General features: G+C 38.7%; 1 protein-coding gene across 4 annotated transcripts in view; it reads left to right on the plus strand.

Annotated features, from left to right (window-relative positions):
- Positions 1 to 22,261, plus strand: part of RAB3GAP2 (RAB3 GTPase activating non-catalytic protein subunit 2) — an 87,635-nt gene that overhangs the window by 55,628 nt on the left and 9,746 nt on the right. For all 4 annotated transcript variants that reach the window (XR_003003853.1, XM_024750484.1, XM_024750485.1 and 1 more), the window contains 12 exons: positions 1,776 to 1,866; positions 3,903 to 4,030; positions 6,441 to 6,654; positions 7,040 to 7,137; positions 9,389 to 9,494; positions 10,687 to 10,847; positions 11,939 to 12,167; positions 14,449 to 14,622; positions 14,723 to 14,829; positions 17,213 to 17,279; positions 19,647 to 19,717; positions 22,178 to 22,213. Coding sequence is in view for 3 of the 4 variants with exons in the window: in XM_024750484.1 (XP_024606252.1) it covers positions 1,776 to 1,866; positions 3,903 to 4,030; positions 6,441 to 6,654; positions 7,040 to 7,137; positions 9,389 to 9,494; positions 10,687 to 10,847; positions 11,939 to 12,167; positions 14,449 to 14,622; positions 14,723 to 14,829; positions 17,213 to 17,279; positions 19,647 to 19,717; positions 22,178 to 22,213 (1,482 nt within the window). In the remaining variant the exon portion in view is untranslated. The remainder of the gene's footprint in view (positions 1 to 1,775; positions 1,867 to 3,902; positions 4,031 to 6,440; positions 6,655 to 7,039; positions 7,138 to 9,388; positions 9,495 to 10,686; positions 10,848 to 11,938; positions 12,168 to 14,448; positions 14,623 to 14,722; positions 14,830 to 17,212; positions 17,280 to 19,646; positions 19,718 to 22,177; positions 22,214 to 22,261) is intronic.

Genomic DNA, 22,261 nt, shown 5'->3' on the forward strand with positions numbered 1-22,261 from the left:
TTTTCCTCTTTACCTCTTTTAAGCTCCTTCAAACAGGGACCTTACCGAATATGTCATTTTCATAATGCACAGCATCTAAAGTAGTGGGATGAGTTAGTGAATGCTAATTTCTTTCTATCCCTCTTATTCTACTGTGACAGTCTTTTTTTTTTTAACATCTTTATTGGAGTATAATTGCTTTACAATGGTGTGTTAGTTTCTGCTGTATAACAAAGTGAATCAGCTCTACATATACATATATCCCCATATCCCCTCCCTCTTGCGTCTCCCTCCCACCCTCCCTATCCCACCCCTCTAGGTGGTCACAAAGCACCGAGCTGATCTCCCCGAGCTATGCGGCTGCTTCCCACTAGCTATCTATTTTACATTTGGTAGTGTATATATGTCCATGCCACTCTCTCACTTCGGCAGTCATTTTTTAAAAACGCTGTTTATCGTCTTATTGTACAACAGGCAAGTCTCTGACTTTTAATTGAGTTTTCCATTCCACTGACAGCACTCATGGGCACTCATCTTCCTCAGGGCAGCCTCCGTTATTAAAGGGACTCTTGTGAGAAGGTGGGCATGTGGAGAGGCAGTTTAGGGCATCGGTCGTGGAAAGGAAGCTCATAACCCACACAGTTCTATTTTGATACCATCTTTCTTATCTTACATCGTGGAACAACGAAATTGGGAAACTTCAGCATAGTGCAAACTGTCTTCTTGATTTTTTTTTTGTTTTACTCTGCTACTGAGTTTTGTATGAAGCTATGAATTTTATTAAAAATACTAGACAACCTAACAGTGCAAGTTGTGTATTGTTTTACAACAGTTAAGGAGGAAAGGAAACCAGTTTAGACTTTGGAAGACTGAATAATAGGACAGTGAGCCAGCTGCTAGCTTGTGTGATAGTAGACAGAACAGAGGCAGATGACATTTTCCAGGGTATTCGCCTCTTTTGGTCACTTTCTTTATATCCTCCACCCAGTTGCCTCATCATAGGCCGGACCAACTTCTTGAGCCGCCCTCTACGCCCATTTCTCCTCCACAGACACACAGAGCTGTTGTGTTACAATCTGATATTTGTCTCATGCCACATTCTTAGCCTTAACCTTTTAGACTATCTAATCTCATCAGTCAAAATCCAATTTAATGTGCTGATATGAACAGATAAGTAGGAACTTCAGGTGCTGTGTCTGACCCATGTGTGATTCTGATTGTTGCTTCTTTAGGCATGAAGAGGGATTTTGGAACTGATGATAACCACTCTTAAATATCTACTAGTGGGTAGGAAGCGGGTAGGTGGGGAGTGTGTGTGTGTATATATATATACACATACATATCTAGCATGGCCTGTGGATTCAGCCAGCCATGCTCAAGTGCAGAAATATAGCAGTATTTAAGTTATTGTCTGCTTTTATTATTGACATGACAATGACAGTGTCTGCTTTTCATTTATACCTATAGAGTATAGACTTATTCAGACTCTTATTGGTGAATACCTTTATCTCTGTTTCTGTTTTGTCTTGGCCATTCTGTTGAACATCAGTTGCCTTCTAAGTTGTTTCATTCTCAGTCTGGACTTTCTGTCATTGTACCATGTTTGGCATGACATGAAGTTGATTACATAGTACTTATGATGCAACTTTAATTCTCAGGTAAGTATAATAAAACATCTTAAAAATGGAGCTTCCCTTTGAAACTTGGGGCAGTGAAAGTACAGGCATAAGTGTAAAATTTAAAGAACAAAATCATTGCCTTCTAATTATGAGAATTGCTCCATATCTTTCTTCTAGGCATTGGAAAGCATTTTGGCAAGCATACGTTTACCATTTTCCTGCCTTAGAAACATCACTCAGACGTTAATGGACACTTTACAAAATCAAGGTAATAGGATTTGTACTGACTGGAGGTGATGGTCTCATCTCAAATTTTATAACTCTGACGATAGAAAGTATTAACTGCTTATGATGCCATCATGTTACTGTATTTTTTAATTAATTAATTTTTAAGTTTCCAGCCAGGCCGAACGGCTTGTGGGATCTTAGTTCCCTGACCAGGGATCGAACCTGAGCCCTCAGCAGTGAAAACGCAGAGTCCTAACCCCTGGACTGCCAGGGAATTCCCCATCATGTTACTTTAATGTGGAAATAATATATAAGAAAGAAGGAAACTTATTTCATACCTTTAGTATTGGGGACTTTTTAATTCCCTGTTGCTGTTTTAATTCCCTGTATGCTGTTGATCTTCCTCTGAGCTTTCTCTGAATAGGTTGCCTCTGTTTCTTACTGTAAATAGTTTTCGTTTGACTCCATCTACTGGGAGGAAAGATATCAGTATAGAATGATGGGAAGTGATTATTGTGGTAATAGCTGTAGAGCGTTGTGAAAGCCATTGGCAGGAGGGGGGACAAGATGACTGGTGGTAAGCAAAAAACAGCCAGGTTCTCTTGCTGCCATTATGTCTTATTTAACTTTAAGTAATGTTGTTTTGACTATGATAATGATTTTTTAAAATTCTAGGCTTTGATTTATGTTTTGTTAGTGTATGGAATCCACAGTCTTTCATCCATGTCCCTCATGAACTGTGCTAGGGCTTCCAAAATCACAGACTATGATTACATGACCGGTTCTGAGTTTTCTGGTTGTTTTTTACTGTTCAGAATGTATTTGTCTGGAAAAGAATTACATCTGTAACTGTGGGTTTGTAACTCCACATTCTGTCCAGCCGAGCTAGAAAAATTTAATTTATTCTGAATTCCTAACATCATTTAAAAATGTAGTGTGTGATGCAGTGACTTCTTCTAGTCATGACTTTTTGCTTGTTGTGTAAATATGAAAACAGCTGTGTATTTAGTTACATTTAAGCCAACTTAGAGTCGCTTAATAGATAAGTCGTAACATGCTGTTTCAGGACTTTAAGCATCCTAATTTTGAGAATTTTTTTTTTTTCCAACACATATGTAAAGCTGACTCTTGGTAAACAGTGAACTTCTGTAATGCATACAGCTTGTTAGAAATACCTCTTTCAAAAAGTATAGTGCACTGATAAAGTCCCCCTATCCCATCCTAAGGCCTTAAAAAATATCAAAATTTATTAAGTTAAAAATTACCTTGCACTAGGCTGGGAGTAAACCAGACACCATTGTCAAGAGTTCTGTAACATCACTAGTTCCAAGTTCTACCCATAAATGAGACTCCTAAAAATGTCAAGTGTTTAGTATGCTAAGTTTTATTATGGCTGTAAGAACTTGGACAGTCTTCCATGTTACTATATCCCATATCAGAGTTCTTGGGAGTTTTCAGTGTCTGCCTTTTTAGAGAATAAGTATTCATTTGTATTAGAAATAAATATTTAAATTATCATATGTATTATACAGAGAGTATTTTTCCAGCACTAACCTTGAAAAAAAACCTGATTGATGGAGGATATTAAGTGGAATTCTACTTTTTGCCAGCCTTTCTTGAGGATACCTCTGTCACAATCCACATTTTCTGGTCGAATTATAATATCTTTGACCATGATAATAAGAAGAGGCAGGCAACTTTCTATTTGTCCTTCCTCAGGGTGTGAGCATAATAGACAACATATGATTGACGGGGTGAGGGAGAACATTTTCAAACCTGTTTCCAAATCATTTATTTAAATTTGAGTACTAGACTAAAATATTTCTTCTGTCTTTCTTTTTTTTTTTTTTAACGTCCCCTTCTATTAGAGCACCTTATTTCATTAAAAAATTTAGACATTTTGCCATGATGGGAAAAATTATTTTTGCCTTCTTAATCCATTATAGCTTAAGCATCCCAATATTTAATAAAACAGAACATCAAAGAATTATGTAATATTAAGAGATTTAATGAAAGAAAGGCCTTTTTTATCAGTCTGTTAAATATATCTCTTTATTTTTTCCTTCTACCTTATAGAGCTTGAGTGTGTTGATGAAGGATTGCTACAGTTTTGTGCCAATAAATTGAAATTACTCCATCTTTATGAGTCTGTCAGTCAATTAAATTCCATTGATTTTCATTCAGACACGCCATTCTCTGATAATGTGAGTAATCCCATTATTCATTATACAAAATAATCTCTTTGATGATTTTCTATTTTTTTAATTGGTAGTAAAGAAGTAGAATATTAAGGTTTTGGGTTTTTTTAGGTGTAAAAAAACAGTGTTTTCTTTACAAGGCCTTCTGCTGGCTTTCCGTGCCTTGGTGCTAAATTTATATTATTTAGGCTAGAATATTGAACTTATTGTTAATCCATTTTTAATACCTAGAAGCATTTGGTTTTCCTTATTTTTTAAGGTTACTTCTTACAATACAACTTCTTCTGGACAGGGTTTGCCAATTGAAATATATGCAGTTTACTGAAGTAGCAAAATTTTAATTTCTTTTAAAGAAAAAAAAAGATTCTGCCAAACAGAAGAGACCAGCTTTTCTGTGTTGTTAGCAAGCTCATACTACTCTGTTGTTTCCTATGTAATGAAATACATTTTAAAAAATATTTTATCGTACGTCAGAGTGTTTAAAGTAATTGTAAAAAATGTTCTGTGTTTTTATTCTATGAAACGTAAAAAACTGATAGCACCTTGTCATCTCTGTTACAGTGCAGTGTTGCTCATTTCTGAGGAGAGTATACACAATTCTTACTTTCCATCTAGAGAAATCGCATTTCTCCTGATAGAGAATAGAGAGAAATATTGTCCTCTCTTCCCTCGACTACTATGTGACCTTGGGCAGGTTGCCTGGCATCAGGGCCTCATGTCTTTTATTTGTCTAAAGGAAAATTATTAAGGTGATTTTAGTGATTTTTCAAGTCACTGGTAATGCTTTTATAAAACTCATCTGGTATATCTGAAAGTTAATTGAGTTTTAAAGTGGATGCCTTTTATTGTAAATCCACGTACACGAATAAAAATTTTTAGACAGAAAAATGAGAGAAGGTTTTCCCTTTGTATTGGAAATAACCTACAAGTCCTAACATCTTTTTTTATCTTTGGGGTTCTAGATGGATTTTATAAAGCATTTTAACAATCCTCACAGTAATATTCTGTGAGCACCATTATAAATGACAAAGCCATTTTTCAGGAGCTTTTGTTTTGCTATCTATTTCACCAATAGAGAAAAATCATTTCAAGCAACAGAAAAGTTCAGGTTGATTAAGTTATGTCTATAGGATTGCCTGGACATTTCATAGATTCTTCAATGCCTAAATTTTTTTTAATCAAATCAAAACTATCTCTCTTGAACCCTGCAAAAGAAACTTAAATATATGGCATTAATAATCCCTTGTAGAATTCATTTCCACTTGATAGCCCCAATATAGTATGCAAAAGAATTATAAACGTTTAAAAATCAGTTGACAGATTGTTCTTTTTTATTATTTTTTTATCTTTAAAATGCTTTCAAAGAATTAAAACCGTATTTTGCTGTAGACTTATTTGGATCCTTAAAAAAGCATGCAGTCAACTTCTAGGCTGAATGGCTAATTTTGTACATACAAAACTAAAATTCAAATCTAAACTAATTCATTTTTGCTGTCTGTAGGACATAGTTCATATAAGTTTGGTATAGCATTGAACCACCTGTGTGTATTCCATAGCATTTTGCAGTTTACTGCTTGTTCTTAAAACAACATCCATAAGTAAATAAATAACAAAACTGCTCTTGTTTAAAAATGCAGCTTTAATCATGTAGCATGAGGGGAAGAAAGTTTTGCTTGCTATGGCGAATGTGTGTGTGTGTGTGTCTGTGTGTGTATGTGTACACTTGTCCCTAGTTTAGAAGAATAATAGTAGATCAAGAGATGTTTCTGCACATAAGGTATGTAAAAACAGTTTGAAAGGCTGGCAGGTTGTATCTCTGCAGCCCCAAGAGCCACATAGAGGATTTATATGTAAATACAGTGAAGACTGTTTTCCACTGCTTTTATTTTATAATGTTTATGCTGCTTAATAAACAAGCATTAAATTTCAAATAGTTCTTTAGTTTCCTCGGCATCACAAGAGTTGGCAGTTGACACCCTTTTAATATTTTTTTTTTTCAGCAGAGAAAGGTTCATTGCAGGGCCGAGCCAGGAGAACAGGTGGCTCATGCTGAAAAACCCCAAACTCCCCAGTGGTTTCGGGGGAAAAACTTAAATTTCTTTTCTGATTAAGCAATAATCCATGTTTATTAAAATTTAGACATTTTAGAAGAGTATAATCTCAAGAAACTTTCTAAAAGTGGTACTTTCAGTAATATGTAGTATTTCAAGATTAGTTTATTTAAATAACCTCCTACTTATGAATTGAGAGTAAAGTTTTAAGCAGAGCACATCATAGCTATGACATTAATTCAAAAGTCATCATCTTTTGCTTAGTCTTGCATTTCATTTCAGATGGTAGTGTTGACACTTACGGAAGAGTCATAGAAAGAGACATGGTCTATTCAGAACTTTTTTTTTTCTCCCCTATATTTAAGGACTTGGCTGTGTTACTAAGGCTTGATGAAAAAGAACTTCTTAAGCTCCAGGCGTTGTTAGAGAAGTATAAACAAGAGAACAGCAGGACTGCTGTCCGATTTTCTGATGATAAGGATGGTGTGTTGCCTGTGAAAACATTTCTGGAATATTTAGACTACGAGAAAGATGTGATCAACATAAAGAAGATAAGTGAAGAGGACCGTGTGGCTTTAGGTAGGTAGAATGAGAAATTGCTCTTTGAATCCTCCCTATTCTAGATGAAAGCCTGGGAGGAGCTTATAGCATCTCAGAGATTGAGTTTGTTTTGAAATTAATTAACCAAAGAATTTAATGTGTGTTTTACAGTCAACAGAAGATCCTCTGGACAGGTAGGCACTATGTCATAAAAGTTGTTCTGAATTAGTAAGTACGCTAAGGAGACAGTGTCAGACATGTAATGATTTGCCTTCTGCTTTAATCACTTAAGCCAGTTAAACCACTGATTTCTCTTCTTTCCTGTTGTTTTGCTCCTCTGGGGATCTAGGTTGCAATTCAGGAAGATTGTGAGTCCAGATGGTAAGTGGTCACTGATTGACGTGTCTTGATTTTGTTTTACCAGGCAGTTTCTTCTTTTGGAAGTGCTTATGTGGAGAAAGCTCCACTGAGGATATGTGTCACGCTCTGGAGTCAGCTGGACTTAGCCCCCAGCTGTTGTTGGTAAGGTTTCTTCTTTCTGGATGCTCTTCCTTGCTACTGTCACCCAGACGTGTCAGTCTCTCTCTTTTTTTTTTTTTTACCGTTGTCTAAAGCATATCATAGAACATACATGAAAACTTTCTAAAAATGATCAAGGATATTTATAATCACCGTATTTAATTGAATAATATTACCTTACTTTTCTCATTCTCTGTAAGTTATAACCAGCATATTCCGGGGTGGGCCTAGAATAAATGTAGAATCTGTCACGTATGCACGCATTTACAATGGACTGTGATCTTCAGCAAAAACGTTCATATTAGAACTAAAAAGATCTTTTCTGGAGAACAAAATGAAGTTCCCTTAAAGCATTATAGAATTATCAAACACTCCCAGACTCTGGATATATATTAGGAATTAATGTCTGTGCTATAACAAATGCAAATAAAAGAATCGTCCAATGGAAAAGCTACAACGCTAAATTTTCACCCTTTCTGAAAAGGGCAGGGGAGTTAGCCCACCGTCACCGCCCTGCCCTCTACCACCTCTCACATGTACACATACACATACTCCGTCACAGCCCCACACACACATCTTAAATTCTGGCCAGGATTTGGGCATTCCACCTCTATGAACTTGTTGACTGTGTTAACGTATTGTTTTAATTGAACATGCAAGCCCTTTAAAAAGGGATTCTGTTCTACCTCACTCTGCAGTGTATATGTCAGGAAGGAAAGCAGTTAAAGATACACATGGTTGTGCGTGGAGGTCCATAGCTGCTTTATTCATACTAGCCAAACACTGAAAACTACTCAGTGCCCTTCAGTGGGTGAATGGATAAACAAACGGTGACACATCCTTACCGTGGAACACTCCTCAGCAACAAGAAGGAATAAACTCTTGCTACAAGCAATAGCTTGAATAAACAAGGAAAATATGCAGATAGAAAAAAACCAATCTTAAAAAGATACATACTACGTGATTTTATTTTCTTTATAAAATAACACAGTTGTAGAGAGAGAGGACAGATTAGTGGTTGCCAAGGGTTAGGGATGAGTGTAGGGGAGGAGACGGGTGTGGCTATAAAGAGTTAATAGGAGGGAGTCTTGTGCCGTTGGTAGAGTCGAGTGTCTTGATCGTGGTTGGTCATGTATGCGGTGCTACACGTGATAAAATTGCATGATGCAAAACGAGTGCCTGTATTACCGGTGAAACGTGTGTCAGCTTTATGGATTTTACAAATGGCAGTTTCTTGGCTTTGTGTAGGATGTGAACATTAGGGGAGACTGTGGGAAGGGCGCACGGGACCTCCGTGTGCATTCCTTTGTGCCACCAGTGAATCTATAATTACTTCAAAATAAAAAGTTAAAAAGAAAGGAGACAAGTATTACCTATCACTCAAAATTGTGATGCTTAAATAGAGGAACACAGAATACTACTTATTTTCCATTGTGTTTAATCAATTTCATTTAAATTTGTTGTCTACATTAAATCAGGGTTAGAGAAACACCTGGAAAAAACAAACCTCACACCTTTACCTCAAGCCATATATAAAATTTAAGTCAAAATGGAACATAAATATGAGGTAACACTAACAAAACTTATAGAAGAAAACACCAGAGAAAGCTTGGTTTAGGCAAAGGTTTCGTAGGGTACAAAAAGCATGAACTGTAAAAGAAAAATATTGATAAACTGTGCTTCATGAAAATTCAGAACTTCTGTTTTTTAAAAGACTGTTAAGAAACTGAAATGGCAAGACTCTTTTTTCAAAACAGATCTGATAAATGAATTGTGTCCACATTGTACAAAGAATTTGTACAACTCAGTAATAAGACAACAGTACCGTTTAAAACTGAGCAAAGGATTTGAACAGGCACATGACCAAAACATATACATACAAATGGCAAATAATCAATCACCTGAAAGATGTTGAACACCATTAGCCATTAGGGAAATGCAAAAATAAAACCAGTATGGCGTCTGTCCCAGGAGGCCTAAAGAAGTGGTGGAAATGGGATGTAGATCCCCAACAAATGATAATCTCTTAAGTTAGACAAGCTGCCCGTTCCACCCCTCACGCTACACCATGTAACAAGCAAGCACTTCCCTCTCAACCAGAGAGACTGGATCGCTCACGTGTACATGTGTGCTCTCTAGAAAAGTAGAGAGACCGGATCGCTCACGTGTACATGTGTGCTCTCTAGAAAAGTACAAGATTTTGTTTATGGTAAATATTTTTTTAGACTGAAAAAGATTTAAAATCTGATTTCAGTCTCTGCTCCTGAGTGTTTGGCTTTCTAAGGAAAAAGACATTTTGGACAAACCGCAGTCTGTGTGCTGTCTCCATACGATGCTGTGCCTCCTGAGCAAGATGAAAGGTGAGCGTCGCGGGCGCCGAGGTTCGGCTCTTCGGGAGCGTGGGCCCCACTCCCGGAAACCGTGTGCAGTGTTGAAGTTCTGCAGAAACGGGAGGGAGGATACTTCCTCTTAACAGAAGGAGGCCAGAGGGTACCAAACATTTCACTAGAGAGACTCTTCTGTGTAGTCATAGAAAGCTCTTAGTGCGTTCAAAGTGTGCTTTATGAAAATTATATTTTGCATCATCATCAAAAATGGTGTGAACAGTGTGTTTTCTCCACTCAGTGAGGTGAATCCAATGGTCTTCTGTGGAGGTAGTATTTCTCTTATTGTTTTGGCATGATGAGAACAATAGTCTGTTATATTAAACATTCAAGAGTAGTTTTCAGCAATGATGAAAATATTCCAAACGGAGCTTTACAGTTGATTCAGAAGCAAGATGCCTAACAGCATAAATAGACTGTAAGTGTTCTGAATAAAATAAATTGTAGATTTATTTTCCAATTCATTGAGAAATATATCGATGCATCAGTGGGGAATTCAGTTTTTTTTGTTTTTTTTTTTAACATCTTTATTGGGGTATAATTGCTTTACAATGGTGTGTTAGTTTCTGATTTATAACAAAGTGAATCAGCTATACATATACATGTGCTCCCATGTGTCTTCCCTCTTGCGTCTCCCTCCCTCCCACTCTCCCCCTCCCACCCCTCCAGGCTGTCCCAAAGTCCCGAGCTAATATCCCTGTGCCTTGCGGCTGCTTCCCCCCAGCTATCCACCTTACTACGTTTGTTAGTGTGTATATGTCCATGACTCTCTCTCGCCCTGTCAAAACTCACCCTTCCCCCTCCCCATATCCTTAAGTCCGTTCTCCAGTAGGTCTGCGCCTCTATTCCTGTCTTATCCCTAGGTTCTTCATGACATTTTTTCCCCTTAAATTCCATATATATGTGTTAGCATACGGTATTTGTCTTTGTCTTTCTGACTTACTTCACTCTGTATGACAGACTCTAGGTCTATCCATCTCATTACAAATATCTCAATTTCATTTCTTTTTAAGGCTGAGTAATATTCCATTGTGTATATGTGCCACGTCTTCTTTATCCGGGAATTCAGTTTTAACATTATGTTTAATGTCAAAGTTTGGACCAAGAAAAAAAAAAAAGTCTCCCCGCTAAGAGTTTCTTTTTTTTAACTTTCCCCTTTTGCCTGTAGTGGCCATCGAAGAGACCTGGGATTCTCAGTCAGTGTCCCCTTGGTGGCAGCAGATGCGCACGGCCTGTATTCAGTCTGAGCACAACGGAGCTGCTCTGCTCTCCGCGCACGTCGGGCACGCTGTCGCCGCCCACATATCCAACAGCTTGACCGAGAAGAAAGTGAGTGGGCAGAGGGCTGCTCTGTAGGTGGGGGGCACCTCTCCAGCTGGCTCCCGGGCCGCCTTCCCCTTCTGGGCTGCATCGTCTTCAGTGTTGTGCAACATCTAGGATTTGACATGTGTGTCCAGCAGGACCTTTTCTGTCTCTCTGGGGGGTGAAGGGTGCTGTCCTTAGTTTGTTTATTCCGATGACATGCATACTTGAACTTAGTCTCCACGTGGTGTAACGGGAAAAGCACTGGATTCGGAGGGCAGAGATCTGGTCTCCGCCGTCAGCTGGTGATCTGTGGTGAGTGCCTTTAGAAGGCGGGTCCTGGTTCAGTTTCCTTGTCCAGAAGGATCAGGGTTAGACGGCATCATTTCTCAGATTTCTTGCGGCCCTGAAGTCCTACAATTGTATTTATGCCCCCCTTTTATAAACAAAGGTGGTTTTGGCATAGAGTGTTAAATGACTCAAATGGAAGTTTCCTGTTGACCTTCTGCTCTGTGGCTTTTCCCCATCTCTTGAAAACTGAAATTTATTTAAGAAAAGAAAAAGACTTAATTAACATCCCTTATATCTCATGGTAAATCAAATAATTTTTTCTAGGGGGATGTTGCATTAAATTAGATGAGATTACTTAAATAGGTCCGTAGAGGTTCACTCAACATTGTCAGTCTCAGTAGTTTATGGGCTAACTTTAATATGACTGGCTTAAGATGTTTATACTAATGGAGAGAGAGAAATTTGAGACACATTTTTTATGTTGGCGAGTACATTCTGAGGAACTGTCAGTATCCTGGTGCTGACAGAAAAAGCTGCGGCTCTCGTAGGGATGGCCCTGAAACCTTTGCAGTGCGTGCTAGCTGAATCGGGGGCCTCACTGCTGTTCTCTTCGTAAATGCCCCGACTCTATCATCGTTGCCCTAAATCTCCAGGCTACTCCTGACCCTCATGTTCCATCCAGCCAAGTAGTCATATTTGTGAAACAGCATCTGTGTATTGCTTTGTGATGTATCCTGACTACGCATCAGCTTTCAAGTTAAAAGCTCATTCAAGTTAATGTAGATCCAGAATCTTGGCCAGAGTATCACCTGTGCATCTTCTGTTAGTTTTCCCAAACAGTTTCGGGTACTGATTCGGAGGCCCTCACTGATTCCTGGGAGGCCCTTTCCCTTGACACCGAGTACTGGAAACTTCTGCTGAAACAGCTGGAGGACTGTCTCCTTCTTCAGACTCTGCTTCATAGCAAAGTGAATGCCTCAACCTCCAAAGCATCATCGCTGCAGGCTGAGCCACTCCCGAAGCTTTCTGTTAAAAAGCTGTTAGAAGGAGGAAAAGGTAACCTGAAGCTTATTTGAGCATCTGTATCCATATACGTTTTTTTTTATGGTTATGGGCTATTTTGGGGTTTGCTTTTTATAGAAATGACTGAAAGAATAAGGAAAGAGAAATACACTCAGATTTTAAAAATAAATAACCCACCACATACTTCTTCTCAGTTAATCTCCTCCAAGTCTGATCCTGTCAGTTCCTTGCTCAGAAACCACCAGCTACTTCCCCTCGCCTTAGAAAATAAGCCGCGGTTCTCAAAGAGTGGTCGCACTCCTCTTTTTTTCCAACTTCATATCTATGTGAGGCCAGATCTTCCTCATACACCTCAACCAAAACATCAGATCACAGTGGATAGCATGTCGAAGCTGATTTGGGCAGTCCAGATCCAAGCTAGACATCAAAGAGATTTGCAAAAGTGTAGTGCCACTCTTCTCACTAAATATCTTGTTTTGCTTTGGCAGATACAATTAGTTTCATAAAATACTAGCATGTAATGGGTTTATTATTTTTATTTTAAAATGAATTAATAAAATTTTTTAAACATTTTCTCAGTTTTCATTTCTGATACCGTAATTATCAATAAATATAACCCATAAACTAAAGTCCTTTTGGCTTGTCAAAAATTTTTACTGGTGGGCTTCCCTGGTGGCACAGTGGTTCAGAGTCCACCTGCCGATGCAGGGGACACAGGTTTGTGCCCCGGTCCGGGAAGATCCCACGTGCCGCAGAGCGGCTGGGCCCGTGAGCCATGGCCACTGAGCCTGTGCGTCCGGAGCCTGTGCTCCACAACGGGAGAGGCCACAACAGTGAGAGGCCTGCATACCACACACAAAAAAAATTTTTTTACTGGTTTAAGGGACTAAAATTGGGACTAGGAAGTTCAGAAATTGCTGTGGGACAAAGTGTAAACTCTTAGGCCTGCTCCCCACGGACCTTCACCTTGGAATGCAGCTCATTTCCACCTCCTGCTTGCTTGTTGCTAGATTCTAATTCTCACAGAACATCTGTGATTCCCCATCTCTGGGTCTGAGAGGCCGAGCTGCTCCCGCTCGTGGGCCCTAAATCTTACTCACATGCTAAGGCCCTCCTCAAATGCTGCCTCCCTCCACGAAACCTCTCATGATCCACTGACTGCAGGTTCTCTCTTCTTGCTCCTAACTTCCCCAGAACTTCATACCGCTTTTCCGATGCACCACTCTCTACTGTCCCGGAGTCGCTGGCTTCCTTGGCTTCTATCTTGCAGGATCACGGGCATCTTAAATTTTGAGTTTCTTGTGGCGTACACCCTCTCCTTACCAGCTGCTCTGTCAGGCTTTTGATACCAGAGTGACTACATGTCTGGGTTTAGAAATACTGGTATTTATAGTTTTTATTTAGGTAACTCGTTTTTTCATTCATTAGAAGGCTTGTGAACATTTTTAATTGTAAACTCACTGCACTCCGTGCTACCACCTGGTGAAAATGTAGGAACGCCATTTTCATGTTAACCCGAGCAACAGGATCAGGGCCTTGATCCTGGAACAGGAATTATCAGATGATTTAGAAGCTCTCATTTATTGATATTTCCACTGATAATTATGATTTCACGTTCTTTTTGTCAAAAGGTTTATATTTGAATCAAAATAGGAAGAAAGACTGAGAGGAAATGTTTTGGTTTATGACAGAAGATTCTATTTGTTTTAGGTAATGGGACTCTTCATCTTGAATGTTTTTTATAATTTATAACTTCCTAAACTATATTGATGACGGAAATATGGTACCGCATCATGTTGTTAATTAACTATGGCTAAATTTTGCCCCCAAATACTCCATATAGGCAAGTCAGTTGACTATTAACAGTAGTGTTTTACCCTAAGAAACCTAGACACAAGTATCCTGCTAATCAGTCTGTTTTCACTTGCATTTAAATGAAAGCGTTTGAAACGTGTATCCATGTCTCCATCTATGTCCGATAAAGTGCATTTTGAATTTGTGGACTTTGAAGGTATGTGGTATACAGACATATATGCATCTGTATTAATATTTAGCTAACCTTTTACAAGAGTATAAAGATGCCCTTAGAGATCCAATATCCCACTTGCCCTCATCCAGTATCCCACTTGCCCTACCCACTTGTTCATGAGTGGTAGGCGGCGACACCTAAAAATCTCATAGCTTTGGGGTCACTTTCAGGCTGAAAACAGCGTGGCACTTAGATCTTCATGGAGACATTCAGATCCTGTGCTGTACGGGCTCCTTTTGGCAAATGCTGCCAATTTTCATTTCCTTTCGTGTCTCCAAACTATAGGTGGCATTGCAGACAGTGTAGCCAAGTGGATATTTAAACAGGATGTCAGCCCTGAAGTGTTAAAACTGGCTAATAAAGAAAGAGATGCAGAAAACTCAGATGAACCCAAAGAAGGTATTAACAGAGGTTTATCTGAGGTGTCAGAGGTGGAGATGGACTTGGGAGCCATCCCAGGTAAGACGTAAACACGGGGAAACATGAAATCTGGCATAGAGAAGGCGGGCAGAGCTTTCCTTCAGGCAGGAGCAATACATCGCTCTCCTCTGACTTTCAGACCTGCTGCACTTGGCCTACAAGCAGTTTCCGTGTAGCCTCGAGCTGGACGTGCTGCACGCACATTGCTGCTGGGAGTACGTTGTTCAGTGGAATAAAGATCCGGAGGTACGTCACCACTTTAGTGTTGGTTCTGTTTTGTGCTCATGCTGTACGTACATGGGACTGTTTCCATCAGTCCCTTACAAACACTAGCTTCTTCCCCTTTGGAATGTCTCCATACCAGGAGCTGTGCCAGGCCCTTTTCATACACCCTCTCTCAAAATCCTCACCATAAACCTGTGAAGTGTGGGTGTCATCATTATCCCCACTCTAGAGAAGAGAAAACTGGCTCGGAGGAGTCAGGTTCCTTGCCTGAGTCGGGCCAGGATTCAAGCCTAAGCTTCTCTAACGCCAGCATGTTTTGCCCTACTCCTGGTTAAACTGTGATGAGTGTATTTTTTATTTCCTTTGGACTGTCTGTGTGAGATAGCATCTACCTATAGACAGTTCTTCGTATTGTACTGTAGTCATCATGATAAAAACCAGAGTGAAGACTCTGATGCCACCCTGACTCTCCGCTTGGGCATCGCTCTCTGCCCCTTCCAGCAGCCGCCCTCGCTCGCAGGCATTCTCAGTCTGGAAGCGGTGCAGGGAGAGGCCCGAGGCCTGGAGCTGGAGGCCTGGACTTGATGACTCCAGACAGGTGTCTGGGTTTGGCCCAGTCACTGAACCTGGTTTTTTGCTCGCACCCTTTTTTAATGATGGTGCCAGTCCTTCAGGGTTGACACCAGGATAAGATAAGATGTAAAAACACATGACACGTATTTCTCTTTTCTGCACAGTCGTTCACATAGGCTTCCTTAGTCAGTACTCTGGTAAATTAACCTTCTCAAATCAAAATTCTTTCCTTTATTGTCCTTATATCAGGTTGTACTTTTGAAGAAGAATCTCATTGATGAACTAATTCACACTAATATATTATTGATAACAATAGTTTTCCTTCCTCTGAGAAAAACGTTGTCTTGAACATGTAATCACTTTCATATTAAAGGAAGACATTTTAAAAGTAAGTGCTTGAAACAAAGTAATCGTCTTTGATCAGTTAAACTTTGACCAAAAGATGATTTTAGGGTAGGGGGTCTCTTGATACGCCTCCCGTCGCCGTCTCCGGTTGACTGCCCTGCCGCCTGAATGGTGGACGTATTCAGGCTCCTCCTATACAGGATACTTTTCCCGCATGAGAAAAGAACGTTAGGACCAGAACAGAGACACAGTAGTTTCTAAAATCTGAATGAATTAATTCCAGATTCAGGTCTAACATTTAAAATAAGTGGTCAGTTTAAAATGTTTGTTTAGTGGTCATTTTTCTTGTTTGTTCTTTTCCTTTTAAATATTTATCTCCTTGTCCCATTCAACAGCCCCTATCCCAATTCCACCATTTTACACACACAGCTTTATTAGGCTCAAAACAGTCGAAATTACTTGTGGGGAACTTCTGAACCATATTAGCAAAGGTGATGTGTTTAATATTGTACAGGCCACACATTTTTTTAAAATTAATTTATTTATGGCTGTGTCAGGTCTTCGTTAATGTGCACGGGTTCCTCATTGTCATGGCTTCTCTTGTTGCGGAGCACGGGCTCCAGGTGCACGGGCTTCAGTAGTTGTGGCACGAGGGCTCAGCAGTTGTGGCTTGCGGGCTCTAGAGCGCAGGCTCAGTAGTTGTGGCGCACGGGCCTAGTTGCTCCACGGCATGTGGGATCTTCCTAGACCAGGGCCCGAACCCGTGTCCCCTGCATTGGCAGGCAGACTCCCAACCACTACGCCACCAGGGAAGTCCCCCAGGCCACAAATTTATTTAGCAAACATTCAGATAATTTCATCAGTTTTACATACCATATTTGCGTTTTCATACGTAAACTACCTTGATTAAAAATAGTTGAATTTCCAACATCCCCTCTGCTATTTCCTATTTCCCTTCACTGCTTAATGTTTTCTCTTTGGCACTTATTACTAACAACCTATGTAATTTACTTATCATATTTATTATCTAGCGCCCTCACTAGAGCATAACCTCAGGGAGGGCAAGGATTTGGTTCTGTTCTGTTCATGACAGTATCTCTGGTGCCTCCAGCAGACGGGTGCATAGTAGTTGCTCAATAAACATTTGTTGAAGAATGAATGATATTTGCAAAGAAAGTAAACCTATTGCTTTCATATCTGTGTGAAATTCAAGTATTTATTGGAGAGAATACTGCTATGATGTACAAACCACAGTAAATTTTGAATCAGATGTCCTAGGAATCAATCATTATATAGATGATGTAAATTTAAGACTGACCGTTAACATTATCTTATGCAAAATTCCTTCTTCCCTAATAATTCTGTGTTCTTAGTATAACATTCTTGGGTAACTTTATGTGGAAATTTATGTAAGAAGTCTCCGTTTGTATTCGAAACACCTATTAAATAATATCTTTTTTCTCTCTTTTTGCTCCCTCTATGTAAGGAAGCACTTTTTTTTGTTAGGTCAATAGAACACTTGGAGCACATTCTTAATGCACATGTTCAGAATGGTAAGTAAACGGGTGTTAAAAACGTAACTGTTTCATTCCAAAGAGCCAAGTCTCTTAAATTCACATCCTGTTAAAATTTTCCTTGACAGTCCTGCCACCTAACACATTAATGTGTATTGCTATGTGCAAAGTACTGGCTGTTTTAACTGCTTGAAAAAAGGCTGTCCCCAAAGGAGGAGGGGGCTGGCACTAATTATCACCTTCTCTCCCCACCAATCAGTTTCCCACACTGATGACTATTCCTAGGTGTAAGTAAGGAGAATATTATGCATGAATTATTGATTCCCTCTGTAGTTCACAGGTAGATAAGAAGAATGGTCTGCTCAGGACTGTAATTCCTGATGAAAAAGTTAGATAGCCAAAGCCTAATAATACTGTACCCTACAAACTACTTTGTCCTTCTTCTTCTTCTCCATTTTTTTTTTGTATTTATCAATAACCTAAGTTTATTTCATTTGTTTACAAAATGAATTGTCTGTGTCAGTATCTGCATCAATTAAAAAAAACGTTTTTATTGAAATATAGTTGATTTACAATGTTGTATTAGTTTCTGGTATACAGCAAAGTGATTCAGTTATACATATATATGTCCTTTTTCATATTCTTTTCCATTATGGTTTATTATAGGATATTATAGGATATTGAATATAGTACCCTGTGCTATACAGTAGGACCATGTTGTTTATCTATTTTATATATAGTATAGTTTGTATCTGCTAATCCCAAATTCCTAATTTATCCCTTCCACCTTGTGCTTCTTTTGATAAACATGAGTATTCTCCATTGGCTGCTGTACCATGGGGACTGCTGATGTCTCCTTGAAAAAAATGTTACAAATTATTGTAGAAAAATTGTCACCAGATTGCTGGTTCCATTTAATAGATAGGTGAGATTCCCTATGAATTAATTAAGAAGCTCAGTACTAGACTAGTCAGATACTAAGATAGGAAGTTAATAAAATACTAAGTGGTGAGACTAGGTTTGGGTCCAGGTAAGGGGAGGTATCACCTTTATGTCTCTCTGATACATTCTAGAGAAGCTACTTATTACCTCTCCTGTAACACCTTGTTGCAGGTGGTATGAGGTCAAATTGCAGAAATTCTAAAATGTCTCATTTTACATGATAATAACTTAAAATTTATTTTATATATTCATATCTTAGCTCTTACGTTCTTCCAAAGGTGAAAAAAGACGATTTAAAGTGGCTCATTTGGAAAATATTGTCTCTAGAATATTCTATCCTTACTGAAAAAAATTGTGTTTCTTCAAGTTAGAACTTCACCCAATTTGTCAGTGGAGGGATACATTAGGAGTTCAGGATTAACATATACACACTACCACATATAAAATAGATAACCAACAAGGACCTACTATATAGCACAGGGAACTATACTCGATATTTTGTAATAACCTATAAGGAAAAAGAATCTAAAAAGGAATATATACATCTGAATCACTTTGCTGTACACCTGAAACTAACACAACATTGTAAATCAACTATACTTCAATTAAAAAAAAAAAACTTTACCCAATTTGTGCATTGAGTAAGCTTCCTGGCTTCCTCTGTAGGACCTCACTCCTAGATACAGAACCAGCTGTGTGGGTAATAATACAGCATGTGAAATGTCATGTTTACACTGCCTGTCAGCTGTTACAGAAATTTAATATCAGTGCCACAGTTTATTGTATATGGACATGTAAAGCCCAGATTTTTTGTTTGGTTGGGTTTTTTAAAAATAGTTTTTTTGTATTTTGTTTTGCTTTTTAATACTTTTTTGTATTTCACGTTATTTAGTGGTCACATATTAGAAAACTCCATTGGGGTTGTTTCTAGTGTTTGGCTGTTATGCATAAAGCTGTCCTTGCCTCTCTTCTACACATTTTTGTGACTGTTTCTGCAGTGGAATTGCTGGGTCACATGGTAGACATACTTAGCTTAGGTAGATATTGCCAAGTAGTTTTCCAAGTGGTTTTACCAATTTATTATCCCCCCAGCAGTGTATGAGCATTCTCGTTGTTTCCACATCCTCGTCAACACTTGGTGTTGTCATATAAAAAAATTTTAGCCTTTCTGTTGGTTGTGTAAAGCTATCTCTGTGTAGTTTTAATCTGTTTCTCTCATGACTAATGACATAGTCTTTTCTTATGCTTATTGGCCATTTGGATATCCTCTCACGCAGCCCAGTTTTGATTTTTATTAAAGATAAAGGTTTTTATTAATTTTATTACATAAGATATAAGAAATAATATCTAAATAAATAGTCCAGATAGTTTTATAAGCTTAAGGAAGAGAGCAATTTGTTATATATGATGAAAGAGAAAATATAGAAGCATTCTGGTCACTGCTTTATTTTACTTGTTGTCCAGGCATCGCACTGATGATGTGGAACACATTTTTAGTTAAAAGGTTTTCTGCTGCTACGTACTTGATGGATAAGGTAAGGTAATTGTAAATTTCCTGTACCGACTTGTTTATTTGGCTCCCTTAATAATTGACTGATATAAGAAAGATTATTTACATTAAGCCTTGTTAGACTGTTTTTTATTTGACATTACATTTTATTTGTGCTGGCCTTTTGATGATGATGACTTGAAGAGCCCAAATCCTTGAAAGAGAGTAATGTCCTGTAAAAGCCTCTTAACCCAAGTGATTAGGACCAGTGGTCGATTCAAGGATAAAGCAAGGATTTGTACTTTATTTTAAATTAAAACATACAAATGCACAATTCCTCGCCAATCTTTGGATGTAGGGCCAAGATATTTTCTCTGAATAGGGTCGATTGCAATTTTCTGTAGGTTTTCCTACATTAACATCACCCATAAAGCATTGCCTGTGATTTCTAGATCCTGTTTCTTTAAAGCTATGATGCAATCTGAGTGCAAAATCTTTAGATTTTTATAATTTATCCCCTAGTCGTGTAGTTGTTTCCTCTGTATCTAATCCAGTAGACCTAGGAGTTAGCTACTCTCCTCCATAAATCTTTTTAAAGGGGTCAACACAGTATTCACATAAAGAACTCCCTTTTTTCCTCGTTCATATTTCATCAGTTACTTAATTACAGTATGTACAACCAGCATAAGTAGATTTGGGAACAGACCTAACAGGTAAGCCTATAACTCAGCTGGTGGGAGAAGCTGCTGGCGTACTGGAGGGGAGCCTTTGGGCCTCAAGCAGTGTGGCCAGGGCCCTTGTCAGTGTGCTTTACAGGCCAGTTGAGAATGTCGGTTACAATGGCAGCAGTCAAGTGGATGTCAGGAGAACTACCACTATAATGACAACATGGTCTTTGAAATGTACAATGACAGACATTCCTAAACGGAAAACAGCACTCCAGCTCAGACCCCCTATAGGCCATGGCTCCTCTAGAAAGTGCTTTGAAATCATTGGTAACCTTTTTTTGTAAGTTGTTTCCTGTGCGCTCATCTTTCTTGCCCACTTACCTGCTTCTTTCTTGAAACGCACTCCTTTTGGCCTTTATGATACTGTTCTATTTCACCTCTGACCACCGTCTTGAGAGACTAATAATACAAAGCCTTTTCTGTGTTTGTGTTACCGTGTACAGATGTTCAGCATTCTATACCCACTGTCCCATCTGACTCTCAAAACTCGGGGTTTAAGCAGTCCTGAACCAGGAAGCAGAGAGTTTAGGATCATTCATTCAACAAATATTTATTATAAGTGTCTCTTATGTGCCAAGGACTGTGCTAGGTTCTGTGGTTGCAGAGATAGAAGTCACAGCCCCTGCCCTCAAAGAACCCACAATCAGAAAGATGGTAAACAGACAACAGGGTGCTCTTGGAACTCGGAAGAGGAAGTAAATGACAAGGGAAGGCTTCTGGGCTGAATTTTGGAAGATGAGTATATATGAATCAGTAAAAAGTGGGTGAGGAGAAAATGTTTCCAGCAAAAAGTCCTGGAGATGGGAGATAGCATGTTGGATTCAGAGAGCTGCAAGTAGCTTTGATTGGTTGAAGTATAGGCTATATAGAAAGGAGCAGGAAGCCAACCGTGGAGAACTTCCTGTGTGGGCCCTGGATCTGGGGTTTTCTAACATGTGTAAACTACTTAGCATAGCGCCTGGCACAGCTGGCGAGGGCGCAGTAAATGGTAGCTGTCATTTTATCTTGAAGACGTGGGGGCAGTTTTAAGCAGAGGAATGATATGTTCAGATTTGCATCTTTAAAAAACGATTCTGGCAAGAGTGAAGTATGTTGAAATTGGGGTTGAAGGCCATTGCAGTAATCGCAGTGAGAGGTAATGAGGCGAAGAGTCTGTTGTCCTTTTCATTTTCACTGTTTCCTGTGAATTGTCTTATCAAGTAATGTTCCTGAAGGGCAGAACCTTTATCTCCCACTTATTACCCTGTATAAAGTATACAGTTGAATCTCACTAATTACTTACTGAATAAGGACACCAGCTGATTTTCTGAGCCAGGAATATAACTTCTGTCTGCTTTAGACGGTTCTTCCTTCTTTCTGACTGTTTAAAGGTTCGTATTGTGTGTCTTCATCAACTAGCAGAATTCTTAGCTGCTGCTTATTCGTAGCCTTGAGTTTGGTTCTAGGTTTTAAGGTAGTGCAGTAATCTGATTATGCAAAGTGGGAACCAGAGTTTTGGAGATTTTCTTATTTAATAGTTCAAAAATAAGTATTTTTGAATAGGATTATTTGTGAGCCCAGTATTTTTCATAATATATTTTTAAGTTCCACCACAAAGTTAGTTGCGTTGTGTTATAAATGAGTAGAACCAATGTTTAATTGATGAAATTAGTACTGCCTTTATTCATAGCTGCGTTTACATTTTTTAAATTTGGTTACTTTCTACTTCCTGTACCATGGTAATGCCTTTTGATTTAAATTATTAATTAAATGCAGCATCTTATGTCCTCTTGTCTCAGGTTGGAAAAGCACCAAAGGATAGGTTATGCCGAAGGGTAAGTGAATCTCCCTTAACTAGATGTGTAGTTGTTAATTTTGCACTT

The sequence above is a fragment of the Neophocaena asiaeorientalis genome, unplaced genomic scaffold (genome assembly GCF_003031525.2).
Source record: "Neophocaena asiaeorientalis asiaeorientalis breed wild unplaced genomic scaffold, Neophocaena_asiaeorientalis_V1.1 scaffold430, whole genome shotgun sequence".
NCBI lineage: Eukaryota > Metazoa > Chordata > Mammalia > Artiodactyla > Phocoenidae > Neophocaena > Neophocaena asiaeorientalis.